At 46.2% G+C, this 27,586-nt stretch overlaps 1 protein-coding gene across 2 annotated transcripts in view; it reads right to left on the bottom strand.

The window, feature by feature from the left end:
- Nucleotides 1–27,586, bottom strand: part of FAM168A (family with sequence similarity 168 member A) — a 147,395-nt gene that overhangs the window by 75,955 nt on the left and 43,854 nt on the right. For both annotated transcript variants that reach the window (XM_065745790.1, XM_065745791.1), the window contains exon 3: nt 552–639. In XM_065745790.1, coding sequence (XP_065601862.1) covers nt 552–621 — 70 coding nt within the window. In that variant the 5' untranslated portion in view covers nt 622–639. The remainder of the gene's footprint in view (nt 1–551; nt 640–27,586) is intronic.

The following is a 27,586-nucleotide window of genomic DNA, read 5'->3' as shown; positions in this document are numbered from 1 at the left end:
GCAGGCAGCAGGAAGGGCTGGGGAAATAACACCCAGGGAAGAACACAGACACTCAAATTGAGGGTTTATTTTTCCCAAAGCACAACTCCTCTCTGAGCTCAGATCTTTCTGTGTCACTACACATTATCTCCCCACTACTCACATAATTACGGTCAGTGTATTCCAACGCCCTTCTCAAGCACTAAAGATGACACTTATAGACGACAGAGCTCCAAACAGACACGGGCCTCCCTCCTTGATGGAGGACTCACTCAAGCAAAGCGTAATTTGGAAATGGAAAACCCAATCAGCTCAACTAAACTAGCTGACCCACCCCCCCCCCCAAGACATTCCTGGTGTGTTCACTTTGTTTAATGATAAACCGTTTCGACCTTTTCCTTTAGGATCCCCAGGGCACTCTCTTCTGATGTACTGATGTCCAGTTTCCTCTTGCTAACCTCACTGCTGAGTCCCTGACGTGAACCACTTCCCTGTTAATTAAGGGATTAAGTGCTCATTAATGATCTCCTGCTCCTGTCACCCAACAGGAACGTCGCCGAGCGCAGACCTACCTGTGTATGCCATGTTCTTCGGGTTTCCATAGGGAGCCCCAGGCTGAACGGGGCTGTAAACAGGGTTCATGGTAGAAGATCAGGAACTCTGGAGACAAAAGAAAAGCAGAGGTGAGACAGCTGCCTGCTCTGGGCTCCCGTTCAGAGGTCCACAGCAGTGCTACGTGCTAGGATTACCATGTTATAATTCAGGACACAGCGAGCTGTGAAAAACACAAACAAAAAAAGGATTTACAGCTTGATGTTACAACCAGGTAGTGCATTTCATCATTCAAGTTTTGGATCTCTCTGTTATTTCCTCTAACTTCTTCGCCGTTGCACAGACTGTCTATAAATACACCTGGAACAGATTAATTTCACATATTCCCTACCTTCAGGGGCCTCAGGATTCATGACCCAGCATCTACTGTGCAGTGAGCAAAGAGGAAAAGCCAGAAACTGAGCGGAGGAATTTGCCCCTTCAGCACAACCCGTGTTTCTTGGGTGACAAAGACAACGAGAATGGAGGGCTGAGCTTTCAGCAATGAGCCAACGAAAGACCTGATGAAACAGAGGGCAACTCAAACACTCCAGCAACCTCGTGCCCAGGCCATGGGTGCTGCACAAGAATCTGTGGGGCAGGCCGGGGTAGCTGGTGGCTGCTTGGGGTGGGCAGAGGTGGTCATGGACACGGCAAGGTGGGTGAACTCCAACAGCAGCACCCATCCTCTTCCAGTGAGTTTTATTTAGAGGAAAACAGGGAGCCCGGGAATTTGTGTCTATCAGTTGTCAGTTAAGCAACTGCTCAGTTAATTATCTTAATGAAGCACATTCTCAGTTCTGATTAATAGGAAAATCAGTCATTAAGCTTTATTAGGCAACACATTTGTCTCTGCAGCTAGTTAGTGGCAGTTTCAAATGCAAACCCCAACGATCCTTCTCCAAAATGTGAGGTTTTAAAGTGCATTATTTTACAGCTCATAAATACAGTTGTCCTTTCCAAGCAAGTCCCTCATGATGGATGTGAAATCTGTTAGGTCATTAACTCCTTCCGCTGTACCTCAGGACGGTAAACAATTCAAATGTTAAATGCTAGGAACAACTGACCTGACAACAATTACTGTTTAATTAATTAGCCACCCCTCCACCCCCAAGTTAGCAGAGAAAGAGCAGTTCTCAAAGCAAAGGCAACTGCAAGGCACACTGCAGGAATTGACACTGGAGGGATCCATGGGTGAGCACGTGGTCTCCATGGGTTGGCCATGGTGTTGGCCATGGGATGTGAGCATGGAGCTCCTGTGCACTGTTTGCTGGGCACCACAATATTGGGACTACCAACGAGTGTCCAAAGGAGATGGGAAGGGGTCTGGAGTGCAAAGGGTGTGAAGAGAGGATGAGGAGGGCCCAGAAGTGCCACCACAGCAAAATGTGTAAGAAGCTGCATGCACTGCAGCCAAAAACACCTCCTTTTTACCCAAATGCTTTGCTCACACCTACTTCAATCCTCCTCTCCACATCCCCTCTTGCTCCTCCTATAGATAAAGAATGATTTGGTGAATGCCACTGCGGACATCTGGCAGCATTAGGTGTTGTGCCAAAAGGCAAAGAACACACTTCTTGAGAAGGACAGAAGAAAAAGCCTCTTAGCCAAGATGGGAAGATTGTAATCCCATGATGGGGCTGAGAGCATGGCGAGGAAGAGGTTGGTGCTTCCTCCCTGCTTGATATGCACAGTTACTTCCAGCCAGCATCGAAGAGTCAACGCATTTCAGATGGATGATTTTCTTTCTTCGTAGCATCTCGTATTAAAGCACATTCAGATGAGCCTCCAACACATTGTGCAAGACAATGCCATTCAAAACCCCATTTTAAATTCATTACAGGCCTGCATTGTGGCATTCGAAAAGTAACACTGAAATGGGAATAAAACAGGATTAGCAAAATTAAACCCCCCTCACCACAATGACTCGCAGCACTTGCTCGCGGCCACGAATGCACAACAAAAAGACTAACAGAAATGAATCATAATCAGACAACTGCAAGTATGGCTGTGCTGCACAGAGCTCCCAGGGCTCTGTAATCCCCATGACAGTGATGCTCTGGTGCCTGGAAGCTGTTGAGACCCCACTGCAATGCCATGGGAAGGGGCTGTGAGCAAACCGTCTTGGGATACTTTCTGGATGTAATGCCCAGTGACATTTCCATCTATTTTATGCTTCCTAGGTACTACTGTTTTCCTGATGTTGGTTTGCTTTGTGCCTTTGGAAAAGATCTGTGAGGGACCACCTCTGTTGCCTCTCAAAGCACTCAAAGTCTTGAACCTTCCAACACTGGCGGCCATCAACAATTTTACACACAAACAAATTTTAATGCAAACAATTCAATGCATCTCCCACCACAATACGCAGATCTGAAGGCACTTCCCACTTCTGCCACGCATAAAATCATTGAATCATTGAAGATGGAGAAGACCTCCAAGATCCCCAAGTCCAACCTCAACCCAACCCTACTGACCACGTCCTCAGTGCCATGTTGCCATGAGCACCTCCAGGGATGGTGACCCCACCACTTCCTTGGAATCAGAAGAAAAGAGAGACAAGGCTGAAGGAGATGGGATAAAATCTAAAAGTTAAGTAGAAATACAGAGCACAAGCTTTGGGAAGGTGATAAAGTTATTTTTCATGTTCTCTGCAGACTAAGTGACAAAGATTTTATAAACACAGCGTTACTTAGAAATAAATATATTTTACAGTATTCTTAAAAGAGGGAGACTGACTGTGGCAGGCACATCTTTCACGTTCTCAGGAAATTGAATCGTAGATTGAATCATAAATTTAGACACAACTGCAATGAAAAGAGTAAACAACGTGAAGGTGAGCTGTTGTGGATGAAGCACACTGCACGTCAGCCCTTGTGTCACAATCTGCCACTGGGACATGGTCAGTGGGCATGGTGGGGGTGGGCTGGGGTCTAAAAGGTCTTCTCCAGCCTTAAGAACTCCGGAGTCCTTTATGAAATCAGATTGTAAGTGCTTTTAGCTCTTCTGTTTTTGTCATTTTCTCCATGTATTAACCAAAAATTATTTATTTCTTGTCAGCCAACATAGAACCAAACATCAGAGGCTGTGAACAAAGACAAACCCAGAAGAGACATTTCTTTCTTGATCTGCACATCAATGTTCATGATTCGTTTTATACAAGTTGCACACTAATTGAATTCAGCCCAAACCTCCTTGGGCACCAGAAGCTCTCCTGACCTTACATTACATTCTCATTCCAGTAAGTTTCAGACAATTTTTGAGTCAAGCCATTTGAAGTCTGACCCTCACTTGGGATCTGCTAGACAGCAATTCAATTAACTTCCTATCTGTGTCCCAAAGGGTAATGCACACGAGCTACAGGGCAACGTCCCAGCTTTCCATACCACATTGTTTTTACAACCAACACCTCCTGCCTTCACAACAACAAAAAATGTGATGGAATCACAACATGGTTGGGTTGGAAGGGTCCTTAAAGCTCCATCCATGGCCTTGGGCACCTCCAGGGATGGGACGCCCACAGCTCTGGGGAAAGTAGACTGAACACATCTCGAGTAGAGCAAAATATTTAACCTCTCACAGATCTTAGAGAACAGTCTGGCCAAAACTGACACTGTTTGGCTTCATCTTTTATTAACAGAATAAAACATAATTAAAAAAAATCGATTTAGACAGACAGACCAAAGGAAGGCCAGTCAACACTTCATTTAACTATGGATTATTAACACTAAGATTTGGTTGAACAACGCAACACCTATTTCTTTAACTACACCTCAGCTGTACCTTGACCTCGAGTCACCAACCCTGGACGTGTTCAAGGAGTGTTTAGATGTTATAGTTTAGTGAGAGCTATCAGTGATAGGTGGATGGTTGGACTGGATGATCTCGTAGGTCTTTTCCAACCTTGGTGATTCTATGATTCTATGATTTATGACATTTATACTACATAGGACACTGTTCCACATCCCTTTTTTTATACCAAAAGAATGGCCAAAGAGTTTCTCAGCTCTGCTCCAGCCTTGCTGCACTGGAATGACTGCAAGCTCCATCCCAACCCATCCAGCACCGCTGCCTGCGAGATGCTGCACCATTTATCACTGAAACACAGAACTGGGTTGAAAAGGGTTGAAAAGGACCTCAAAGATAATCGAGTTTCAACCCCCCTGCCATGGGCAGGGTCACCAACCACCAGAGCAGGTTGCCCAGAGCCACATCCAGCCTTGCCCTGAGCCCCTCCAGGGATGGGGCATCCACAGCCTCTCTGGGCAACCTGTTCCAGTGCATCACCGCTCTCTGAGTGAAACACTTCCTCCTCACATCCAACCTCAATCTCTTATGTCTTAGTTTAAAACCATCCCCCCTTGTCCTATTACCATCAACCCGTGCAAACAGTTGTTCCCCCTCCTGTTGCTACACTCCCTTCAAGTCCTGGAAGGTCACAATGAGGTCTCCCTGGAATGCACGCAGCATGAGCAGCACCGTCTTCCTCACCCTCACCCTCAATGCCCCCAATTCATCCTTTCATTTGAAAATCTGGTCCACGTTGACTTCACTATTTACAAAATGTCCAAGAAGTGGTAGCCAGCAACAAGAACTGGGCACAAAGCTTTTCTCCCATCCAGAGAAAAGGTTATTCCAATGTGTTTCCACATGAGACAACTTCAGATTCGAGATTCATTAGCTCATCAGCTGATTTTGGGCTTGCCCACTTGCTCTCAGCTCTGTCTCAGAGCTGTTTTGTGGAAGAGAAGTTTTTGTAGAATACAAAATGACATGAAAAATTGAATGGCTCATTTGTAAGCACAAAGCAGCTCGACATTCCCAACCTCACACTACCCAAAAAATAAGTGCTGAGACACAAAAAATCTTCACCTTTCCACTGCTGAAGTTGACGACTGTCTTAAAAACCAGAGGATCTAAATAACTTCAGAATTCAATTACATTAAATACAGTAAAAAAATACAATAAAAGAAACCCCTGTCCTGGGTGAGAGCTTCTACAAACAGCCTTTGCCCTTCAAATGTGAAACCAATTCCCTACAACAGAACTTCAGCGACTAGGAAAAAGAAAAAAGATTTTAATACAAGGTGATGCTATATTAATTAGTATAATGAGCAAAATGTCAGCATGCAGATGAACCAGCATTACAAATTCTTTGCATCTACAAGACAGATGGGTTTCCCCAGCAGGTAACCAATAAATAAAAGCATTTTTAAAGATATCTAACATATCTGCCCCTGTGTGTCAAACACCAACTCCCAGTAGTTCCCAAAGGCATCCACTGATATACTCCTGTTAATTCCTTCAACATGAGACCTTGCTGACTTTCCCTTTTGAAGCAAACCCCACTGTAGTGCTATATGTAGTGCTTCTGTCCTGCCCTCCAACTGAGACACATCCTCCTCTGGTGATTATCTCAATTCTTTTATCTGAACAACATGACTTTGGTGTGTTCTGCTAAGAAGATGTCCCAGGATACACAGCTGGAAGCCTCTCTGATTCTTCCCCTGCACAAACTGTGGGTTGGAAGATTTGGGTTGGCCATCAGGAAAGCCATGGGGAGGGTGTTGCAGTATGGGACTGGGTGACCCACGGACCACAAAAAAGACCTCTCAGATCCTCAAGTCCAACCCCAGCCCACCCCACTATGCCCACTGACCAGTGCCTGACACCTTGGAGAAGACATTTTCCCTGATGCCCAGGTGTGCCAAGGGTTTCAGCACTGCTCTGGCTGAGGTTGGGCTGGTTGGCTCCTGGGGTCTGTTCTGATTGCCACTTCCAGGCCTTGATCTGCACCTCACGTTAGGTTGTGATGTAAGCACCCCTTTCTCACACTCCCTTCTCCCTCCATAGTCTTCAGCATCTTGATCTCTGCTATAATCCCAGAACTGGTTCAGGTTGGGAGGACCTTTGAAGCCCTCTAGCCCCAATCCCTATGTGACAAGGACAGCTCCCATAGCCCAGTGCCCACAGCCCTACCCGTGGCCTCAGGCACTGCCCTGGATGGGCTCCTGACCTTGCAGAACCTCACTTGGTTCTCATGTGCTCACTTTTTGAGTGTGTCCAGGTCCCCCTGGATGGAGTCCCTCCCTCCTTCATATCAACTACCTTCAACTCGGTGTCATCAGCAATCTGCTGAAGGTGCTCTCGATCCTTCTGTATTTATCATTAATATATTAAAATATGAATAGGATATTAATAGATATTAAAGATACCATTTGCTTTCCAAAGAGCTTTCCTACTGGCTCAGGTTGGAAGTCTCCCTGGTACCTGGCAGGACATCAGAAGCCCTGGGGGACAGTGGGGCTCAAAAATACAATTGATGCATTAATAAAAACAAGCTCCCCTTCTTCTGAGCTTTTTTAAAGTATTAAGCAATCTGTCACCCCTACAGCTTCTCTGTGCAGCAGCTGAGAAGCTCGAAGGAGAGCAGTGGGTGACATGCACATGGTAAGGCATAGCAAGAGAGCTCTGGAGCTGAAGCCTTACTGCCACCCGTGTACTGATTTTAACGCAGAAGACTCAAGTACCTGGGCATCCATGGAGATGCAGACCCTCATCTCAAAGCAGAAAACATGTTGGGGTTAGGCAGAGAAGGACCAGGTTGGACAGAGCCCACTCCCATCTGTAGAGCTGAGCACAGTGGTCGCTCGCGGGCGGCACATCTGAATCACGGCAGATGAACCACCTCTCGGTTTCATCCCAGCCCACAACACCGTGTTTCCCCTTCCACAAGGTCCAACTATGAACCAATTTCAGACCCACCCTGCTAAAAATAAAATAAAATAAAATTCAATACCAGAAAAAGTCACATCATCCTACAAAGACACGCTTCCATTTACGTTTTGCTCCATCATTTCCGACCGCCACCGCTAATTGCTTTCCTTCCATTTTTGCAATTGCTCTCCTCAGTGCAGGAGAACCACTTTCCAGCCCTATCCTGAGCACTGAAAACATCTTCCCACGCACTGCAACGGGATAACGATCTGAATTCGTGCCTGACTGGAGGACAAAGTTGGTGCACCAGAAATACAATACTCCTGGAAGTAAAGCAGACTACAACTGAGAGGGCCTCTTAATAATACACAAAACAGAACCCCCCCCAGCTTTACTGGCTCAGCACTCAAATCCGGCAGGTTTCCACCCTGTGAGTTACAGCTTCAGCCACAAGATTCCTCCATGCCCTCCCAGGTCCTCTCCCGTGTCCCCAGTCCGTTCTTTTCTGGCCCCCACCGAAATACCAGCAGCACCTGGCCAACACGTTCTGCCACAGAGGCACCATGTGAAAAAAATAAGCAGAAGAACCCCACTGATCTTAGTTTTTTGTCTTTTTTCATGTACAAGGGCTCAAGTTAAGAAAACTGGTTATTTACAACATTCACTGGCATAACGTAGGCAGGTGTTTTACTGTCTATAGGTCAACTGGTCCAAAATAAGGAAAGAAGAACCATAGAATGGTTTGGATTGGAAGGAACCTTTAAGGTCATCTAGTCCCAACCCCTGCTATAGGCAAGGACACCTCCCTCTAGACCAGGGATGTGAAGCAGTTCTTATTACAGGCCTTCAACACGCAGGTAATTCAAATTGGAAATAAGATGTAAACTGGTTTATTTAAATGCTGAATGCTTATTTAACCACTTCCGGCTCCCCTCGCCCTCAGAAGGCTTTGGCTGATGTGCATAAGGGAATCAATGCTGTAGTAAAAACCTAAATATCTAATGGTCATATCCGACCTGCTTACAGCTTGGGGTTTCTTTGGCAGCTCTAAGCAAGCCTACAGCTCTACCATAGAGTCATTAAGGCTGGAAAAGACTTCTAAGTCCATCAAGTTGGTTGCAGTTGGAGTTGATGATCTTAAAGGTCTTTTCCAACCTGAGCAACTCTGATTCCAAGTCCAACTGTCAACCCATCAACCATGCATCCACGAGGAGGTGCTGCCAAAGCACCTGGTGCAAGAGCACAGAACCAGCTAAAGATAAGGAAACCTTACATCAGATGAGTGTTATCTCGAAAACATTAAATGAAGTCTCTATGTGCTCACAAAGCTGTACACAAACTCGAGTTCAACTCTCAATGAGAGTTACCAGGGTTAGGGGTATGCCCTATAGAAGACCAAGCTCCCTGAGCCTACAACAAGCTTCTGCAACACATGCAATATGCAGAATTCACGTTTTTGTTTCATAATCATTGTACAACTCCAGGATTTTTTCAGCCTGCAGTCTTTCCATTCAGCCAAACAGCCCTTCAGGCTCCCGGGAACGCTCCCAGCAGACACAAAGGGAGGGATGAAAGGCCACAGCAAGTCAACAACGAACGCTCCTCGATGGTTTCCGGATTTTCCTTCCCAAAATAAAGAGTCTGGGAGGGCTTCAATGAAGTCTGAAGGAGCTCACAGCTGGCAGTTGGTATCAGCACACTCAGTTGAAAAGAAAAACTCGCAGTTCAGAGTGGCCTGACTGCTTTCTGGGGGGACAGAGCGGGTTTGGGGCTGAATGGCACCGTGTGAACAAACAGCAGAGCAGCCATTCAGCTTATCTTCAAATATCAGCACATCCTCACATTAAAAAATAACCACATAACCCTCTATGGTCTCCCGAAAGATGTTAGAAAGAAAACTTGCTGGCTGCCATCCCAAAGCAGCCCAGCAAATATTTCTCTTCCAATGAGAACATTTCTATGCACCTCAAATGGGTTTCTTCCCCATATGTGAGGGAATTGAGTTAACCACGGCTCCAGGATCTGTGAGTAGGGGAAAAAAAAAGATCAAAACCTCACTCAATTTAACAAAGGACCAGTGATGCCCCCACAAATCCAACAAGACAAGAGTGCTCAGTGCCAGAGTGAAGTGCCAACAGTGACGTGAGGGACAGATGTAATAGCAAAGAAATCAAGGTGTGCACTCCTCAATGGATACTGCTGTTTGAATCCACAAATCCGACCTCCTCACGTTAATCCCTATCACAAGAGATCCCTTTTGTAATTTAACTGAGTCAGCAAATTTGGTTTCAAAATAATCATCCACAGATTATCCCACATCTTCCCCATAGCCTCACCTAAAAGGCTCTGCGTGTCTGCTCTGCACAGACCCTACACAAACCCAAATACAGATGAATACCCCTTATGTATGGATTTTCTTTGGGGGAGGGGGAAAACATAAGCAGTTTCTGACACGTTTATTTCCACGCTGACATAACAGCCTTTGTGCCATCATTCTTCACAATTCAATCCATGCCTTAAATTAACCCCATCAATCATCCAACAGGTGCACTCCACCTACTCAGGACATTTCCCCTCTCCCAGTTTTCCTCTCCCAGAGCCCAGATTGATGCCACCTGGGATGGAAAACACATTCTGGCAGAGGACTACATTTTTTTACTTCTTTTTTTTTTTTTTTTCCTTTAAGATTCAATCTACAATCAGCTTTCAGGGAACTCAAAGCTTTGTTTTTACATGCCCAAAAAATGAGCGTGATGTCCCAGCACAGCGTTTCATGAAATACTGGGTGGAGCATGCTATCCTTTTCTTAAAAAATCCCATTTCTGGATTCTGTTTTAACAGCTTCCAGCAGTGAGGATGACAAACAGAGAGTGAATAAGGAGCTGTGGTGCAGGAAATATTGGGACTTCAATAATCTGAAAGCAAGAAGTGTACACTCTCTCCAGGACAAGGAGAGGGATGTGGTCAGAGGGCATGGTGGGGATGGGCTGATTTTGGACTTGGGGACCTCAGAGGTCCCCTCCAACCCCAATAATTTCATGATTCTGTGAGCTGCTCAGTGCAGCCATGGTGCAGAGCAGGGGGCAGGACCTGGGAGATCCTTGGGCCAACTGCCAGGCAACGTGGGGAACAATGTCCGTGATGGAAAGAGGAGTGCAAACAGACAGAGTAAGCATGACCTCTGCAATTTGCAGAGCCTGGGAACGCACCCTTCGGAAAGAGTGGCACTACACAGTGAGATGCTTCTCTAAGATCCTCCCTTTCTTCCCTCCTTCCCTCCTTCCCTTCCTCCCTCCCTCCTTCCTCCCTCCCTCCCTTCCTTCTTTCTTTCCTTCCTTTTCCTCCCCAGATTCCTTTCAACGTCCCCCCATCAGTACAACTCCCTCAGATTACAAAAGGAGCACGAGCAGCTTCCAATCACATTACAAAGTGCCCAATTTAGAAACAAAACCATCAGACTTTGCCTCCCAATGTGGATGAAGGCGACATAAATGTGATTAGAAAGCTCCTGAGGAGTGGCACTTCCACTGAGGGTGGATATTACTGCAAATTTCTTCTCAAGAGAGTGGTGATGCACTGGCACAGGCTGCCTAGGGACTAGGGGGGTCACTTGGAGGTGTTCCAACACCAAGGGGATGTGACAATGAGGGATGTGGTCAGCGGGCATGGTGGGGGTGGGTTGGAGTTGGCCTTGGGGATCTGAGAGGTCCTTTCCAACCTTAATGACTCTATAAAGAACCACAGGTATATTTAGGGGCATGAGAAGGGCATTTTCCACACCTGCACCTCAATGGATTTTCAGCTGGCACCAAATGCTGAAAGAGAAAGTGTAATAGAGGAGGAATGTCATTTTTTGAAGATTACACTCTGCAGAGAAGTAAAATCTCCTATCATTTTCATAGGAGAACGGGATGTCATGGCAGAGGGCATGCATCTTTGCATGCCACCAGGCCCTGCTTCCTTCCAGCAGCAAGAGCTCACAGTTATCTGCTGACCTGGGCCTGCAATCTCCTCCTGGGCTGTGCTCAACAGCCTGAGCCTCCTGCTTTGCATTCACCACTGGCATCTGGTTTTGAAAGTCACCTGCTGAGAAGGAGAGCGAACACAGGAGAGAACTGCTGGTTGGTGGCAAAAGGAGCAGCGAGCAAGAATACTCTTTGTACTCTGCACCACTGCTCAAACCTGAGGTGACCTGCTCGTCCATGCCCCATGTCCTACAAGCAATCTGATATAGGCTGAGAATCATAGATCACATAGGTTGGAATGACCTTCAAGATCATCAAGCTCAACCACCAACCTGATCGCTAAACCACTGTCCTTAATGCCACATCCACACATCACGGGCAGAGAGTGATAGGAGAGAGGGGAGATTTGGGTCAGATGTGAAGTAGGAATTCTTTATCCAGAGGGTGGCAAGGCACCAACACCACTGCCCAGAGCTGTGGGCGCCCATCCCTGGAGGTGACAAGGCCATGGATGTGGCTGTGGGCACCTGGTGTCCCTGCCCATGGAGGGATGAGGTTGGGTGGGCTTTAAGGTCCTTTCCAGCCCAAAGCAGCCTGGGATTCAATAATCTCTGAAATGCCTCCAGGGGTGGCACAGAATCATAGGATTCAGGCTGGAAAGGACCTTCACAGGACCTTCCCATACATCTGCACAACCTCTCTGTCCATGAAAACTCCTGGAGGATTTGGGTTAACCAAAAGCTTACCAACATGGTTTAGGAACTGGGACTCATTTCCTTATGCCTTGTCCTTTGAACAAGAAAACAATCAACACATTGAGGGTAGAAACTGCTGTGAAGCACATGCACTACCCGAGAGCTACAGGTGTGATGGAGCCACACTACACTCCACAGCTCGGTCGAGGGAAAGCGATGCTAGATGTGTTCAGTGAGGCCTTCAAGCCTCTAAAAACCTACTGAACCTCTTAAATGAGTTCAGCAAGGAAGCCCACAGGAGATCCTCCCTGTGAGGGAACACAACGGCCTGCCTCTCAGCTCACCCACGCTGCCAGAGCTGTCAGGTCCCATGCTGCTCCCTGAACCAAGTGTGCTGAGCATGAATCATGATGGATCGTGGTTTCAGAACAAAGGATCATTTCTCCACATCTCCTGGCTGGCAGGACGAGCAGCACCTCGCTACGTGCAGGTATTTCACCACTCCCAGGCAATTACAGGCTTGGATTCAGTAGGAGGACAACAAGAAGTGCTATTTCTCTGAAATGCATCACACCCCACAACCAGTGTGGCTTTTAGGCTGTCTCCAGAAATAAACTGTGCCATCACGATTCGCCAGGTTTCGGTAATCTTCCAAGCTCAGTAACTGCCTTTGGAGAGTTTCACAACGAGCAAATTTTAAGTGGATCTGATGCCGTGAGCAATAAGTTTTCACTAAACTGTGGACTTGCACTGATTGCTAAATGAGGCACAAAAAGGAAATTGCACTTATTTGGGTTCTCATTGGCATCCTCCAACCCTTGGAGCAAAGAGAAAGGAAAAAAGGCTCACCTTCCCTGTCTGGCACTGGGTTTTATGGATACATGGCCTTCAGATGTCTCAGGGAGACGCATGCTGCCTGCCATTGGGGCACCCCAATGCCTGTGAGAACAGCACTTACTTAAGGGCAAGGAAGGGCACCTGTTCCAGACCTACAGCCAGAAGAATGGGTAGATTCCTGCCAACAGAGCAACCCACGTCCAACGAACAGATAGCATCATGCAAGAATGTTTTTAGAGCCATTTACAACACAAGTTTCGTACACGATACAAGAGGGCATTCACTAAAAACAGCCACAACACTACCCACCCTCCCCCAAGCAAAATTTTCTCCCTTTAGCCACTTTTGCTCCATTAGGACTTCATGCCCACGAAGGTCAGGTTGGATGGAGCCCTGGGCTATCTGAGCCAGAGGTTGGCAACCAGCCCACGGAAGGGAGTTGGGAGTGGATGGGATTTAAGGCCCCTTCCAACCCAACCCAACCATTCCAGGACTCTATATGTCCTGTATGATCCTTCGATTGCTCACAGCTTGCAGAGGGCTCTGTGGGAACTGCTGTGGCCTTGCTCAGAGGAAGGGGCAACAGCAAAGGGACTCGCAGCTGCAGACGGACACAAAGCTGCTCTGTGGTCAAAGCACTCCACAAAGCCACACGAATGCAGCAGGTCCAACCACGGTGTTAAATATCTTTGCACACGGTTGGGCTGGGGGAGCTGTGCTGACCTACACACCAGGAAAACGTGCATGGTCCTGGACTCAGCAGAGCCCCTTTGTGCAGCACATGAGCTGCAGAAGGATGCTAATGCACGCAGTGGTCAGCACGACTGCAAAGCACAGCATCACAGGGAGGCCCTGCCCTCAGAGGAGCAGCCTCTGCTCCAGCAGCACGTCCTAAGGAGGAGGCTGAAAGCCACACAAATGGAGGCTTTGCAGGGGCCAAAAAGCAATTTAAAGGTCACTTCTTAGCCAGGGGGAGAGGTGATAAAACTCACCGGCCTCATCCATGGAGCGGAGCAGCGATGTGAACAGCAGCACGGCCAAAGAAGCAGGGAGGTATTAAAACTAAAGGAAGGTCCTTTAAGGCTCTGCATTCAGGCTGCAGACAAGGAGCCCTAATTTACAGCACTCAGTGCTAAGCAGGTCCTTCGGTCTGCGGAGCTGCTGGGGCTGAATGAGCAATTAGAGGAGAGGAAAACAGATGGCTCTATTTGGCAGCTTCTTTCCACGTGTCATTTTGAGCCTAGCCAGGTCGTATCACAACTAAATTGCTTCAGATTAAGTGCTTTCAGACGACCTGCAATAAAGGGCTGAAATGATGCAGAACTGCCAAACCCACTTCTCCCATTCCACCACCACTGCATTCCAGCACTAACAGCATTCCTCACTGATAGGGTATTTAACCACTGCAGATGAGATGCACATTTAGCAAACGTTATGTACTGTGTCCATTGCTTCTTCCTTCTTTCCATTCAGAACCCCAACATGCAGGGAAACAGTGCTTTTCTAAAATGCAGCCACCAACGGGAACATTGGGGTACAGCAGAACAGCAGCTCTGCGTGGGATGAGCATGAAAAACGATGGGACCACATCATAGAGTGACAGAAAGGTTTGGGTTGGAAGGGACCCTGAAGATGACCCGGTCCCAACCCCATGCTGTGGGCAGGGACACCTCCCTGGAGCCCAGCTTGCTCACAGCCCCATCCAGCCTGGCCTCGAGTGCTTCCAGGGAGGGGGGACCCACAGCCTCGCTGGGCAACCTGTGCCAGTGTCTCACCACCCTCACAGTGAAGAGTTTCTTCCCAATCTCTAGTCTAAATCTGCCCTCTTCCAGTTGAAAACCTTTTCCCTTTGGCCTGTTGCTATATGCCCTTACAAAACTCTCACAAAGTCGTGTTAGGTTGCCCATGGGCCGTCCAGTCGGAGTTTCAGCATCGCTGACGTCTGAGCGTATGCATCTCATTCTTATTCTCTTCATAGGAACCTCAGTTCTCCAAGACTGAGAGCAGAAAAAACAAGAAGAAAATTGGATTGGATATCAGGAGAAGGTTCTGACCCAAAGGGCATGGCTCAGGGACACCACTCTTGGCCACAGGGTTTGGGATATGGCGTGCTGTGTGGGGCCAGGGGTTGGGTTTGGTGACCACATACGAGGAACCCCACTTTTGGTGTCCGAGGCCTTTTGTAGTGTTGCTCTCACCTTTTGCAAACAGGCAGCTATACCCAGCATCCAACATCCTTGTGTGGAGCCAGGATTAGGACATGATGATCCTTATAGGACCCTCCCAGCCTGGGATATTCCACGATTCTGTGATTTCATCCATCCACCTCCATGCAGCTGCACAGCAGCACTTTTTGGCCACGTTATACAGCCCTCCATACATGATCAGCTTCCAACATCCTGCTTTCATCAGTGCTGTTGTTTGAGGAGGACTGAGGTTCTCTCTGCTCTTTGTAGAGTTGTTTGGGAGCTTTTCATCCACAGAGAAGTCTCATTACTCCAGACACGGTTGCTCTATGTGCATATATATTTGGGACACGGGGGGTTTGGGCTCTGGGCTCCACGTGCTTGAGTCACTGTAGATGTGGCACTGAGGAACACAGTGGGAGGGCACAGTGGGGGTGGCTGATGGTTGGGTTAGATGATCTTAGAGGTCTTCTCCAACCTCAATGATTCCACAACCTGCAAGCAGCTGGGCTGATCCTTGTGGCTCCCTTCCAACCTGGGATATTCTATGAATCCAAGATCCTAACACACGCAGTAAAGAAAGCTAATACAACAAGAAGACATTTCAGCCAAAAGCATAACTCTCTTCCTCCCAGTTTCCGAAATCTGCTGTAATTTGAGAAGGGACGTGGAGCTGCCAGGACTTTACAGGAATTTGCTGTGAGTGATCACCGTGAACTTAACATTTCCACATCACATCCCAGACAGCACCTCCAGCATCACAACGTTCCCTTGTGCTTCCCAGGGCCATCGACTCCGTGTGGCTTTGCCATGATCCCACAGCCCCAGCTGGCACGGAGGGTTTGGGGGGAGATGCTGTTGTCCTCGAGTGATCCAACCTCAAATACTCCAAAGCCATTACACAGAACTTTGGGCAAAATAAACTTTGGGCCAACGTTTTCTAGGTTAAAACCTGTCCTGCTGGCAAGGAAACATCTCGCTTTTAAACCACCACCACCACATGATTTCAATGTCCGCTTTCAAATCAAGTGGATGTCCAGCAACACAAAACACACGGAGGAATTTTAAGCCAATACTTTTATGGTTGTATATTTCACACAAAACTACCAGAGAAATAGGTAATACTGCCAAAATTCCTCTTTCTGATTTACCCATCTGTAGAACAGCACTGCAAGTCCATGAGTAATTTCCAACCCAAGGCTGCTACTGGCAATTTGCTGGAGAGTCTGCAAACACTCTTCAGGAAGCCTGGTTCCTACTTCAGTGATTCACTTTAACAATAGCTCAGCCCAGCTGGAGGCCGGAGCTATTCAGTTTTGCAGAAAGACAGTAAGTGCACGCCATGCAAATTAATGTTTTAGCACTAATTGGCGAACACAGCCTGTCATATTGGGCATTGAGCTTGGTGATGCTGCCTCAGAGACTGCTTCAGACAAGTTCTGGTCACTTGTTTCAATGCACAACGAGGAGAAATCTGGATTATTTGCCTGCAGAGGTTGTGAATGCCACACCCCTGGAGGTGCTCAAGGCCAGGTTGGATGGGGCCCTGGGGAATCTGATCTGGAACGTGATGTAGTGGTTGGCAACTCCTCCTGCAGCAGGGCAGCTGAACTGGATGGTCCTTGAGGTCCCTTCCAACCCAAACCATTTTATGATCCCATAGGTTCATAGGTTCATAAGGTTGGGAAGGACCTACAAGATCATCTAGTCCAACCATCCTCCTATCACTATCCCTACCCAACTACTAAATCAAATCCCTTAGCACCTCATCTAAACGCTTCTTGAACAGAAGAATCATCATTCCATGGTTCTTTTCACCCGAATGTAACTACGCTTTTAACAACAAAATTAATCACAGAGTCATTCTAAACTGGAAAAGACTTCAAAGATCACTAAATCCAATCACCAATCCCCTCCCACCCCACTGACCACACACCTCCACGATTCTGGAACAGCCCCAGGGATGGTGACACCTTACAGTGCCAGAAGCACACCAGGATCATTTTGAAAACGTGATCCTTCTCATATTCCATTTGCTTTGACTCATGAAATACATCAGCCAATGGCCCATCTCTTGCCAGGGCTTAAGAAAACATGATATTAAAGGGAAAATTCCCACTTTGGATGTCAGGAGAAGTTAATTACAGAGAGGATGATGAGGTGCTGGCACAGGCTGCCCAGATACGTTGTGGATGCTTCATCCCTGGAGATGTTCAGGAGCAGGTTGGTTGGGGCCCTGGGCAACTTGGTCTGGTAGCAGATCTTGAGGTTGGTGGCCCTGTCCGTGGTGGGGAGGCTGGAAATCTTGGGGCCTCTTCCAACCTGAGCCATTCAACTTTGCTATGATTCTATGAAAATGATGCTTGAACTACATCCCTATGCAAATTCATCCTACTTTAAAAAACAAGAAAGGCTCAGAGAGTTACAGCCCACCCAAATTACGGAACCTTTTCCAAATTCAAAAACAGGATGGTTAGGTACATTTCTGTACATCTCACACTCAGCACCAACATTATTTCTTTGCATAACCAGTGTGACCAAAAGACCTGGCTCCCCAACACTTCTATTAACAACAATAAAGAACAACACACTCAGTGGTGCATTCCCTTTGCTTCTTTCCATCACCCGAAGAAAGAGGAACTTCCAGCACACGGCAGTTCGCACTTCAGTGGTTTGAGTTACTTAATATTTTCCTTTTTGTACCCCAGCCTCCCCCACTCTTCAATAACCACTTCCTCTCTCTGTCCAAGAGCAGTGACTGGAAGCCTGCTCCCTGCAAGATAACAGGATGATATAAGTGGAAATTCTCTCCTTGCACTATAACAGTCATCAACAAGAATAGTAAGTGGAACTTCTTGTTTCCATGAGTTTCCGGATGAGTAGGAAAAAAAAGGTTCTGTCTCTCTTGAGGTTGGACTTGATGATCTTTAAGGTTGGAATTGATGATCTTGAGGTTGGACTTGATGATCTTGAAGGTCTTTTCCAACCTGAGCAATTCTGTGATTCTCATTGGGGCTGGAAATAGATGATCCTGAAGGGCCCTTCCAACTCAAACCACTACAAGGTTTGACAAAACCTCTTCTTCTCAATATCCAATTGGGTTTACAATTGGGAAGATGAACAGCATCAACCATCACAGCAGAGTTCAGAGAAGCAAATTCTCACAACTTGAGCAGCTTTTCTTGGAACAGGCTTTCATGATAGAGGCTATTTTCATCTAAAGCCCAAAACCAGCCAAAAGAGTAAGAATTATACATTCTATGAACCAATTCTGGGTTGGAAAAATAATGGCTATGGCTGCTCCATACTGACAGCCACAACTCCATGAAAGCCCAAGTTTTCATTTGTGTGCCATGGAAATTCGAGGCATTTGTTTACAGGAGGATTTTGAAATAATGACTGCAGTATTCGAGAGTCTTCAGGCAAAAGGTGAGAAACTGAAAGATGAAAGATTCTGGCTCTGGATCGACTTGAGATGATCACAGAATAGAATCACAGAATAATGAAGGTTGGAAGAGCCCGCCAAGATCCACAACCCCAACGTAACCCACCCCACCGTGCCCACTGCTTATGTCCCTCAGTGCCACATCCACACAGATCTGTAACACCCCCAGGGACAGTGACCTCCCCACTCCCTGGGCATCCTGTGCCAGTGCATCACTGCTCGTTGAAGAAGAAATTTTCCCTAATACCCAACCTGACCCTCCCCTGGTGCAATTTGAGGCCATCTCCTCCTGTCCTTTTGTCCACAAACACCACCAACAATCCAGAAACCTGCTCAGCATCTATTATTTTTCAGGTACAGGAAGGTTAGGCATCACCTGAAAGTGGTATTTCTCTGTTTCCTGCGGAAATACACCATGGGAGATAAAGTGACTACACACTGGAGTGTATCAGTTAACCCAAAGATTGTTCATTAAGTAATTTAGGAAGAACATGGAGGAATTTGTTTACAAAAATACTCCATCGTGTTCACATCACCCATTACACAACAGCAGAAGATTTGTATTTATATTTAATAAGTGTATTAAGGATTAGCATGGAATTACCCAATGTCTTACTTCACATGAAGCAAACTGGCTGCAGTGACCTGCAGCCCTGAGACATTCCAGCAAACAGACACAGCACGGGGAGCAGAAGAGCTCAGACCAAATCCCTCTCCTATGACTACAGAGCAAAGACCAAAGAACCCAAAACTGGAAGTAGGGGACGACCTCGAAAAGCAATTAACAAAAGAAATGGAGATCAAGACATGAAGTTAAATGCCACTATTTACCTCACCTTACACTGCAACTATGAGGGATAAGAGAACAAATTAAAATCTGACTGCAATTTGCTCCAGGCTTGACAAACTCATTGCTAAGCACTGTGGGAAAAGCTCTGTGAGATTCAAAGAGAGTTGGGGTACAAATTCAGTTCACATGCATACAGAATCATAGATCTTAGAAGGGCTGGGTTGGATGGGACCTTGAGGATCATCCAGTTCCATGTCCACGCCATGGGCAAGGTTGATAGGCATTTTAAAGGTGAAAAATCTTAAATAAACGTGAAGTAAAACATACGAAAAGGATCTCCCAGATGTGGGTTATTCCCATGTTGCTCCGAATGGAGTTTCCTGTGCATTCTTTCAAGGTTGCATTCTTCAGCATGGGACTGACACTGCCCCAGATCCATACAGCCACGAAGAACAACCCAAACAAGCAGCAATGCCACATCCTCACCTCGAGTGCTGTGCTCAGCATTGGGCACCTCAGTACAGAAAGGACATGGAGGTGCTGGAGCAGCTCCAAAGAAGGGCAGCGAGGCTGTGAAGGGCTTGGAGAGTGCGCCCTACGAGGAGAGGCTGAAGGAACTGGGGCTGTGTGGTGTGGGGAAGAGGAGGCTGAGGGGAGACCTCACTGCTCTCTTCCAGTGTCTGAAAGGTGCTCACAGTGAGAGCGGGGTTGGGCTCTGCTCACTGGTGACAGTGACAGGACGAGGGGAGATGACCTCAAATTGCACCAGGGGAGGTTCAGGTTGGATGTAAGGAACCACTTCTGTACAGAAAGGGTCGTTCAGCACTGGGATGGGCTCTGCAGGGAGGTGGTGCAGTCACCATCCCTGGGTGTGTTTAAATCCATTTGGATGTGGTGCTCAGGGCCATGGTTTAGCAGAGGGCTGTTAGAGTGAGGGCAGTATGGTTGGGTTGAGGTTGGACTCGATGATCTTTAAGGTCTTTTCCAACCTGAGTGATTCTATGAGTCTATCATTCCCTGTACAAACACCTCTGCATTTTAATTCTGCTGATGTACATTTATCATCCTGCAGCAGCTGAGAGCCACCCAACCCATCCATGCCCATCCTACGGCTGAGACGTATCCTTCAGCCATGGCACACCATCCCAAATGTCGTGTGGGGTTTCTTTTTTTGAAAACCTCATCTATTTCACCAAAAGAGAGAGGTGGATGCAAGATGACAAAGATGATGAGAACTGATGGCCCAGCAACGTATCTGGCTTCCAAAGGAACACCTGATTTTTTCTTTTTTCCCCCAACAAAACATTTTAAGGGAGCAAAATGATTCTCTTCCCTTAAAGTGAAGTGTATTCCTGTCTGAGAGAAAAAGAAAAAGGAAGAACCAGATACATATTCCTTCTCATGCAGAAAATATTCTCATTACGCTCACATTTTGCTCATGCACTTTCAGCATAAAACAGCGCTCGGGAAAATGAATTTTAAAAGCACAGAAGAGTGTGAAATCCGTAGGCAAGCAGTGTTGAGCACCTACACCCACTCTGTAATCCACGGGGATAAACCCAACACACTCGTGTGCTCGTTAATTAGCTCTCATTGCCCACCACACGTAGAAGAGAGCACCGCCACAGAACTCATCTGCAGTCGGAGCGCGTTGTGTCACCGCATCACTGCGGCTCTGAAGAGTGCTCTGAGTGAGTGCTGACTGAAAGCTCTTCCACCCATCCTGATGGAGCTCAGCATGACAGACACAGCCATCATTCACAGCCAGGTGAGAGGAGGCATCCAGGGAGGGTCTGGAGCTCAGCTGTAGTGGTGCTCTTCCTTTACAGTGTCATTGTTCTCAATTGCTTTCCACAGCCTGCAAGTTTTCTGCCTACAGTCCTTCATAAATCAATGAATCGACGAATCTTGAAACCCTTCTTTGAGCATTAAATGCAAAACACTTAGCAATACAAAACCATACGCCCCCAAGGAATAAAGGAGACACACCATCCCATCTGTTCACAAATGAACATCAAACCCTTCAATGAACTGACAATGATCACAGAATCAAAACGGTCAGAAAAGACCTCCAAGATGCCCTAAGTCCAACCCCAACCCTTCCCACCATGACGGTGTCCCTCAATATCTCATCCTCACTGTTTCTGAACACCTGCAGCAACAGTGACCCCACCATTCCCTGGGCAACCATTGCCAACGCATTACCATTCTGTTTCAGAAGACATTTTTTCTAAGAACCAAACACAAGCAGCATGTGTGAAACAATCCAATGACAATTTGACAGTTAACATGTGATGAACAGGGAATTTTTCAAGCATTTTCCAAGCGTTTTTGCTGCTGAAATACCTTCCAAAGCCAATCTGTCCATAAGCAATGTAGTACCACCTTCTGAAACATGAAGAGCACTTTTGAAGATCAGAGGACTGAAAGCAGACCCCAGCTCCATGAGCTCTCATTGCTGTAATTAGTATTCATTTGTTTACATGGGTTGATAGTGATTGGACAAGGGGGAATGGTTTTAAACTAAGACATAAGAGATTGAGGTTGGATGTGAGGAGGAAGTGTTTCACTCAGAGGGCGGTGATGCACTGGAACAGGTTGCCACATTGGGGTTGTGGATGCCGCATCCCTGCAGGCACTCAGGGCAAGGCTGGGTTTGGCTCTGGGCAACATGCTCTGGTGGCTGGTAACCCTGCCCATGGCAGGGGGGTTGAAACTTGATTATCTTTGAGGTCCTTTTCAACCCAGGTCGTTCTGTGATGCTAAGATTCATAAAAACCATTAAGGCTGGAAAAGAGCAAGATCATCTAGTCCAACCATCAGAACAACATGGGAAGCAGCAAAACTAGGGACAGGATTGATTTCATGGTATCTGAAGACCAAAATAATGGTGCATTATTACTTAGCCTATTTTTTAGTCCCTTCAGAGCAAGACTCCAGCTTGTGCAGCTTTTAGAAGACCATGCATTGGAGAAGTTACTTTTATGACAAACTCTCCTTCCTTCAGAAAGATGAAATTCCTCTCGGTGCTGCCTTTCAGGGAGGATAAATAGGACACCAGCCACTGAAAGTGGGTTGGCAGCCAATGCATAATGCCTATGTTCATCATTTGATGCTGGTAGAGGATCTCACAAAGAATCATACAAACATTAACGTTGGAAAAGACCACTAAGATGATCTAGCTCAATCATCAACACATAAAACACCAATACATCTAAGATAAAGAATAGTATAATAAACGTGTATAACAAAACCATCACCAATGTAGGCAAGACTATAAGGTCATCATCTGTAATATTCAGATTTTTGATATCTAGGCAATAGTGGTGGTCAAGACTTCCCCCCTCATCAACTGTAAGAAACTCAAGAGGCAAATTCACGCCATTTCAACCTTGCTGCCTACAGGATGATCATTTGCTGCAGATATCTGTGCATCCCATGTACAACAGGAGAGGAGCCTCGACCAGAAACCAGGTGCTTCACTTTTAGGAAGCAAAAGAGAGAAGAAACACATTGGCCCAAATTTCTCTAGCACTTGGACCAAGGCACCTTTCATAAAATCAACCATGTTTTTAGAGAGAGAGACCTGGACAGAGGTATCGTTGACAAAGCTATAGAATCATAGAATCACTGAGGTTGGAAAAGACCTCACAGATCCCCAAACCCAACTCCAACCCACCGTGCCCACTGACCTTATCCCTCAGTGCCACATCTCCCATGTTTTTCAAACACCTCTAGGGATGGTGACTTCCCCATCTACATGTTAATTTTGTCTAACTGCAGCCTTCAAGCTTCTAATTCTCCTGCCTACACTTCCTGCCTCCCACTAGCCAGAGGTCTTGGTGTAGGATGGAGAGCATCCAGGGACCCAACATAAAAGTCAACAAATGGGGACAATCATTACATATCTGCAAGAGAATCCAGTGGCTCTTTCCATACTTCAACACAAACTGGGAGACAAAAGTGTATAAAGAACCCATCTACTTGGGGCAAAAAGAACATGTGAGAACATCCTGAAGGCAACTTTTGCTCCTCTACCCTGATTTTTCTTCATTTTTTTTCCAATATTTTTGTGCTTCTTCTCCGAAACAGAAGTAAACCCCACCCAAAGGTAATCAAAATCATCATGAGTTCTCATTAGCCCAACTTTCCAGCAAAACACTCCCAGAGGAAAAGGTCACAACATCAGTCCTTCTGTATCAGTAGAAGGATAATTCCAAAGAAGGAAACCAGAGAACTCTTTCCCTTTTCCAACTCAAAGTCTGTACCACACATGGACCCACTCCTCCACTGTACAGTGTTGAACAGAACAATGTCAACTGTATCCTGAAAAGAGGACCCCTGCAATAAGCAAGCCATAAAAATAAAGAATTTTAGCAGCAGCTGGCACATGTTGTGTGATGGCTTGTGGCTGAATTCAGCATTTGGTATGAAAGGGAGATTTTAAATGACAAATGCTTAGCCCATACGCCACGAGGGCCACCAGCCAACACTCAGTGTGCACTGTTTCATCAGCACAGCCCCAAATTGTGCGCTGCTGTCGTGCAGGATTTTCACAGCTAGCAATGGCAGATTTTGAGGCTTTGGGGACTTTTGTGTGGGATGAAAAGAAGGAAGAGGGAACCCTCAGCCTTACACTGCCGTGTGATAAAGCAAAGGAAATCTTCCAAACACCAACGTCTAGACAGCACCGACTTCTTTGTCTTTGGGAAGAGGGATTAGGACAGAAATCCGGCTGCACCGTCCCTTGTTTTGATGTAAAGCTGGAAGACACTTTGGACTGGATGCCTGGCAACGCTCCAGAAACCACTTTATTATGAGGGAAGTGAAGAAAAGGAGGTCTGTAAGGCAGGAGAGTAAAACTGCTGCCCAGCAGTCACAGCAATTAAGAAAGCTGTCTTGATGAAGAGAAAAAAAAACAGTGCAATAGAACCCAAAGGCTCCAAAGAGCAGAAGAGAGTCATTCTGAGATGAGGTCAAGACTCCAGAGGGGATTACCTTTTCAATTTGAGACTTAATGCTATAGACATGCCTCGAAAAGCTGGCCAGAGCAATTCTGCTGATACCACGGATGACCCCATAATGTCTGTGTCTCAAGCACCAGTGAAGTATCAAAAGTGAACGCTGAAAACTCAGGGAGTTAGGATCAAAAATGACAGGAAATGGGCAAAAATGACAGTGCCTTCTCGCTCCTTCCTAGTACGTTAGAATAAAAGTTGTTGATGTTTTGTGTACCTGGCATCATTAGGGGCCCTCTTCTCCCAGGTAACAGCGACAGGAGGAAAGGTGATGGCCTCAAGTTGCATCAGAGGAGGTTCAGGTTGGATAGCAGGAATACAATTATCCAAAAACTGTGGTAAAGCATGCTGGGGGTGGGCTGGGGTTGGACTCGGGGATCTGTGAGCTCTTTTCCAACCTTTATGATTCTACACGATCTCAACTTGAAAACAGCGAACCTAAGTACAGATTTCTGGAAGAAGCATGGAATGGATTTCAAAGGGACCTGTGAGGAAGGAGGGCCTCTCCTGAATGTGAACTAATTCCATCATCACTTGAACCTGCTTTTATTAGGATTCTGTACAGTCCCACTCCCTCAAATTCCTCACTATCTGAGCAAGTAATAGCCTCAAAATGGAAGGAAGGGAGGCTTATGCTTGCTGGAACTGAAACAGCTGATGAGATTCTTCTCATTAAAATCTCTGCTATGAGACCACTGGGTGAAAGTAGCCTAATCGAATCCCCAGTCTATCAGAAACTTCAAAGATACGCTTTTCAAAGGGCTGCTTCAGCTAAGAGTCAGTCAGAGTGATGCTCTGAATTTGGAAGAATCACAGCATCACAGAACAGCTTGGGTGGGAAGGGACCTTAAAGGCCATCCAGCTCCAACCCCTGCCAGGGGCTAGATGCCACCCTTGGACTCACAGGGGTACATTAGGATCTATAATGTCCCATCCAACTCTGAATGTAGGGCAGAAAGAGAGTTTTCTCTAGGTTGTCTCCAAGCTCTCAAATCTGCTTTCAATACCTGCACCAGCCCTCCCAAATCCAAGCCAGCTGAACCCATTAAACACAATGATGGAATTCTGCTTCTACTCTCCTTAGCAGAAGGCAACTGGCCAAACTGACAAGCAGTGGGTCTCAATTTCAGCTCTGAAAGAAAAGGAAAGAGTAAACATACTCTCCAAGAACCTAAATACGTGCCTTCTGAAGAGATGCAACACTCCTGAAGCAACATGTAACTACCCTGGTCCTAATGTCCAAAATCTGACCTCATCACTCAGAATATTCTTGCCTTTTTCTCTAAATAAAAAGCTGTAAATATCACAGTTCAGTAAGGAAGAGAAGAGAGGAAAAGGAGAGGAAGGGGGAGGGGAAGGTGAAGGCAAAGGAGAAGGAGAAGGAGAAGGAGAAGGAGAAGGAGAAGGAGAAGGAGAAGGAGAAGGAGAAGGAGAAGGAGAAGGAGAAGGAGAAGGAGAAGGAGAAGGAGAAGGAGAAGGAGAAGGAGAAGGAGAAGGAGAAGGAGAGGAGGAAAGAGGAAAGGAGAAAGAGGAGTGGAGAAAGAGAGAAGAGGAAAAAGAGAGGAGAGGAGAAAGAGAGGAAAACAGTGGGAACTCCTTGAGCATTGGCTTCCCACGGAGTTCCTTCTTATATTGACTGCATTGGTTATAAAGCACAAACTCAACAGAAAGCTCCTATAATGGCCAGGCACCTCTTAGAGCTCCTTAGAACTCCTGGTATCTTGTGTGAATTCACTTTGCCACCTTACCCATCACCAGCCCACATACAAGTCTTCTTCCCTTACCTGAACCACTTCAGAATTCAATGACACCTAGAAGAATTTACTTATCTTCAAGATCTCTCCTTCCCTTATCAGGCTACCAAAGTTTGCAGGGTGAAAATGTTCACAAAGTCTAAGGTTAAATTCCAACTGGTGCTTTAAGTCTAACTTCTGATTCTGACTGCCAAAGACTGGCTTTTCCCCAAAACACAAATAGATGAGCCCAATTCCTAGTCCACATCATCCACCCCAGCTTATGAGCTTCCCAGGAAAGGGGAGACCTCCCCATGAGAAATCATTGATATCAAAAACAGAATCATAGGAATCATAGGGGTTGGAAGGGACCTCAAGAGATCACTGAGTCCAACCCCCATGCTCTGCCTTACACGAACAGCCATCAGCAAGCACAGTATCTGAAACAAAAGCATATGCTTTAAACTCTCAGAAAAGCAAATATTGCAGAGATGGCAAATTTTTATTAATGTCCGACTGCGAAGGCAAAAGAAACAGTCCTTTGTATAAAACTCAGCCTGCCTTATAAACAATAAGCCTCTAGCTATTGCTAATTTCCTCCTCTGCCATCATTTGATTGCAAGGGGGAAGGAACCACTAGAAATTGTTTACACTGCAGAAGAAAAAGCCCAAGCAATGGGGAACAACGATGTTAATGAGCAAGAGGATAACACTCAGCAGGCAACTGCTAGCAAAAATCACTCAGCACGCAACATCTCTTTTGTCAGATTATCTCCACACAGAATCTGGAAAGCCATGGCACAGTAAAATCACAGAAACACTGAACTGGATCCCCAAAATATGATCGTAAAATGCTCAGATTCAACTCTTTGTTCGGTCATCCCATTTTTCAATTACAACTTGACAAAAAAATAAATGGAAAACGATCCTAGTGTGTTGTGCAACAAGTAATACAGGTTTATCCCTCACCCCACCCTTCAGTGGACAGAATGATAATCACAGCTCTTTCCAATGGCCCTCTATTTTCATGACAGGCAGGGAAGATGAGCCATAAATGGATTCAAGGAACTCTAAACAAGAGGAAAAATGATTAAAAAAAATCCAGGTCCCGCATTGCTCCTTGACCTTCACTAAAAGTTCAGAAATCAGAGGTCCATTTCCATTTTATAAAGGCAACTTTATATGGACAGACAGAGGAAAATCTTAATTTCACACACAAACTGAGGCAGTTATCAAAATCTTATCTCCTTTCTTGGGAGGGTTGAGGGTGTGCAGTCAAGTTTATTAGGTCTGCCTTAAATCCCAGCCTACTATTCGCATTTCAATTCATTTTCAAACTTCTGCATGGAGAACAGGTGAGAACTGAGTATATGCTCACAGGTATTTTTTCTTTTCAGTAATTATGGTGGGGATGGGTTGATGGTTGGGCTAGATAATCTTGGTCTTTTTGAACCTTAACGACTCCACAATTGCATGATTCTGCATCGTTTCCAAGCTGCACCAAGGGTACATGTATTGCACCAAGGCACAAAAAATCCTCTGGGTTGTTACTGGAAATCTAACAACACTAAATAAGTCATTGTATCCATAGGTTAAAAAGAACATTTCTCTATTAAAAATATATTGAAGTTCC

This window comes from Cyrtonyx montezumae, unplaced genomic scaffold (genome assembly GCF_038088225.1).
Source record: "Cyrtonyx montezumae isolate F1298 unplaced genomic scaffold, pur_monq_1.0 scaffold_37, whole genome shotgun sequence".
In the NCBI taxonomy this organism is placed as follows: Eukaryota; Metazoa; Chordata; class Aves; order Galliformes; family Odontophoridae; genus Cyrtonyx; species Cyrtonyx montezumae.
The sequence above is the reverse complement of the archived record's forward strand: the minus strand, read 5'-3'. Positions and strand labels throughout refer to the sequence as shown.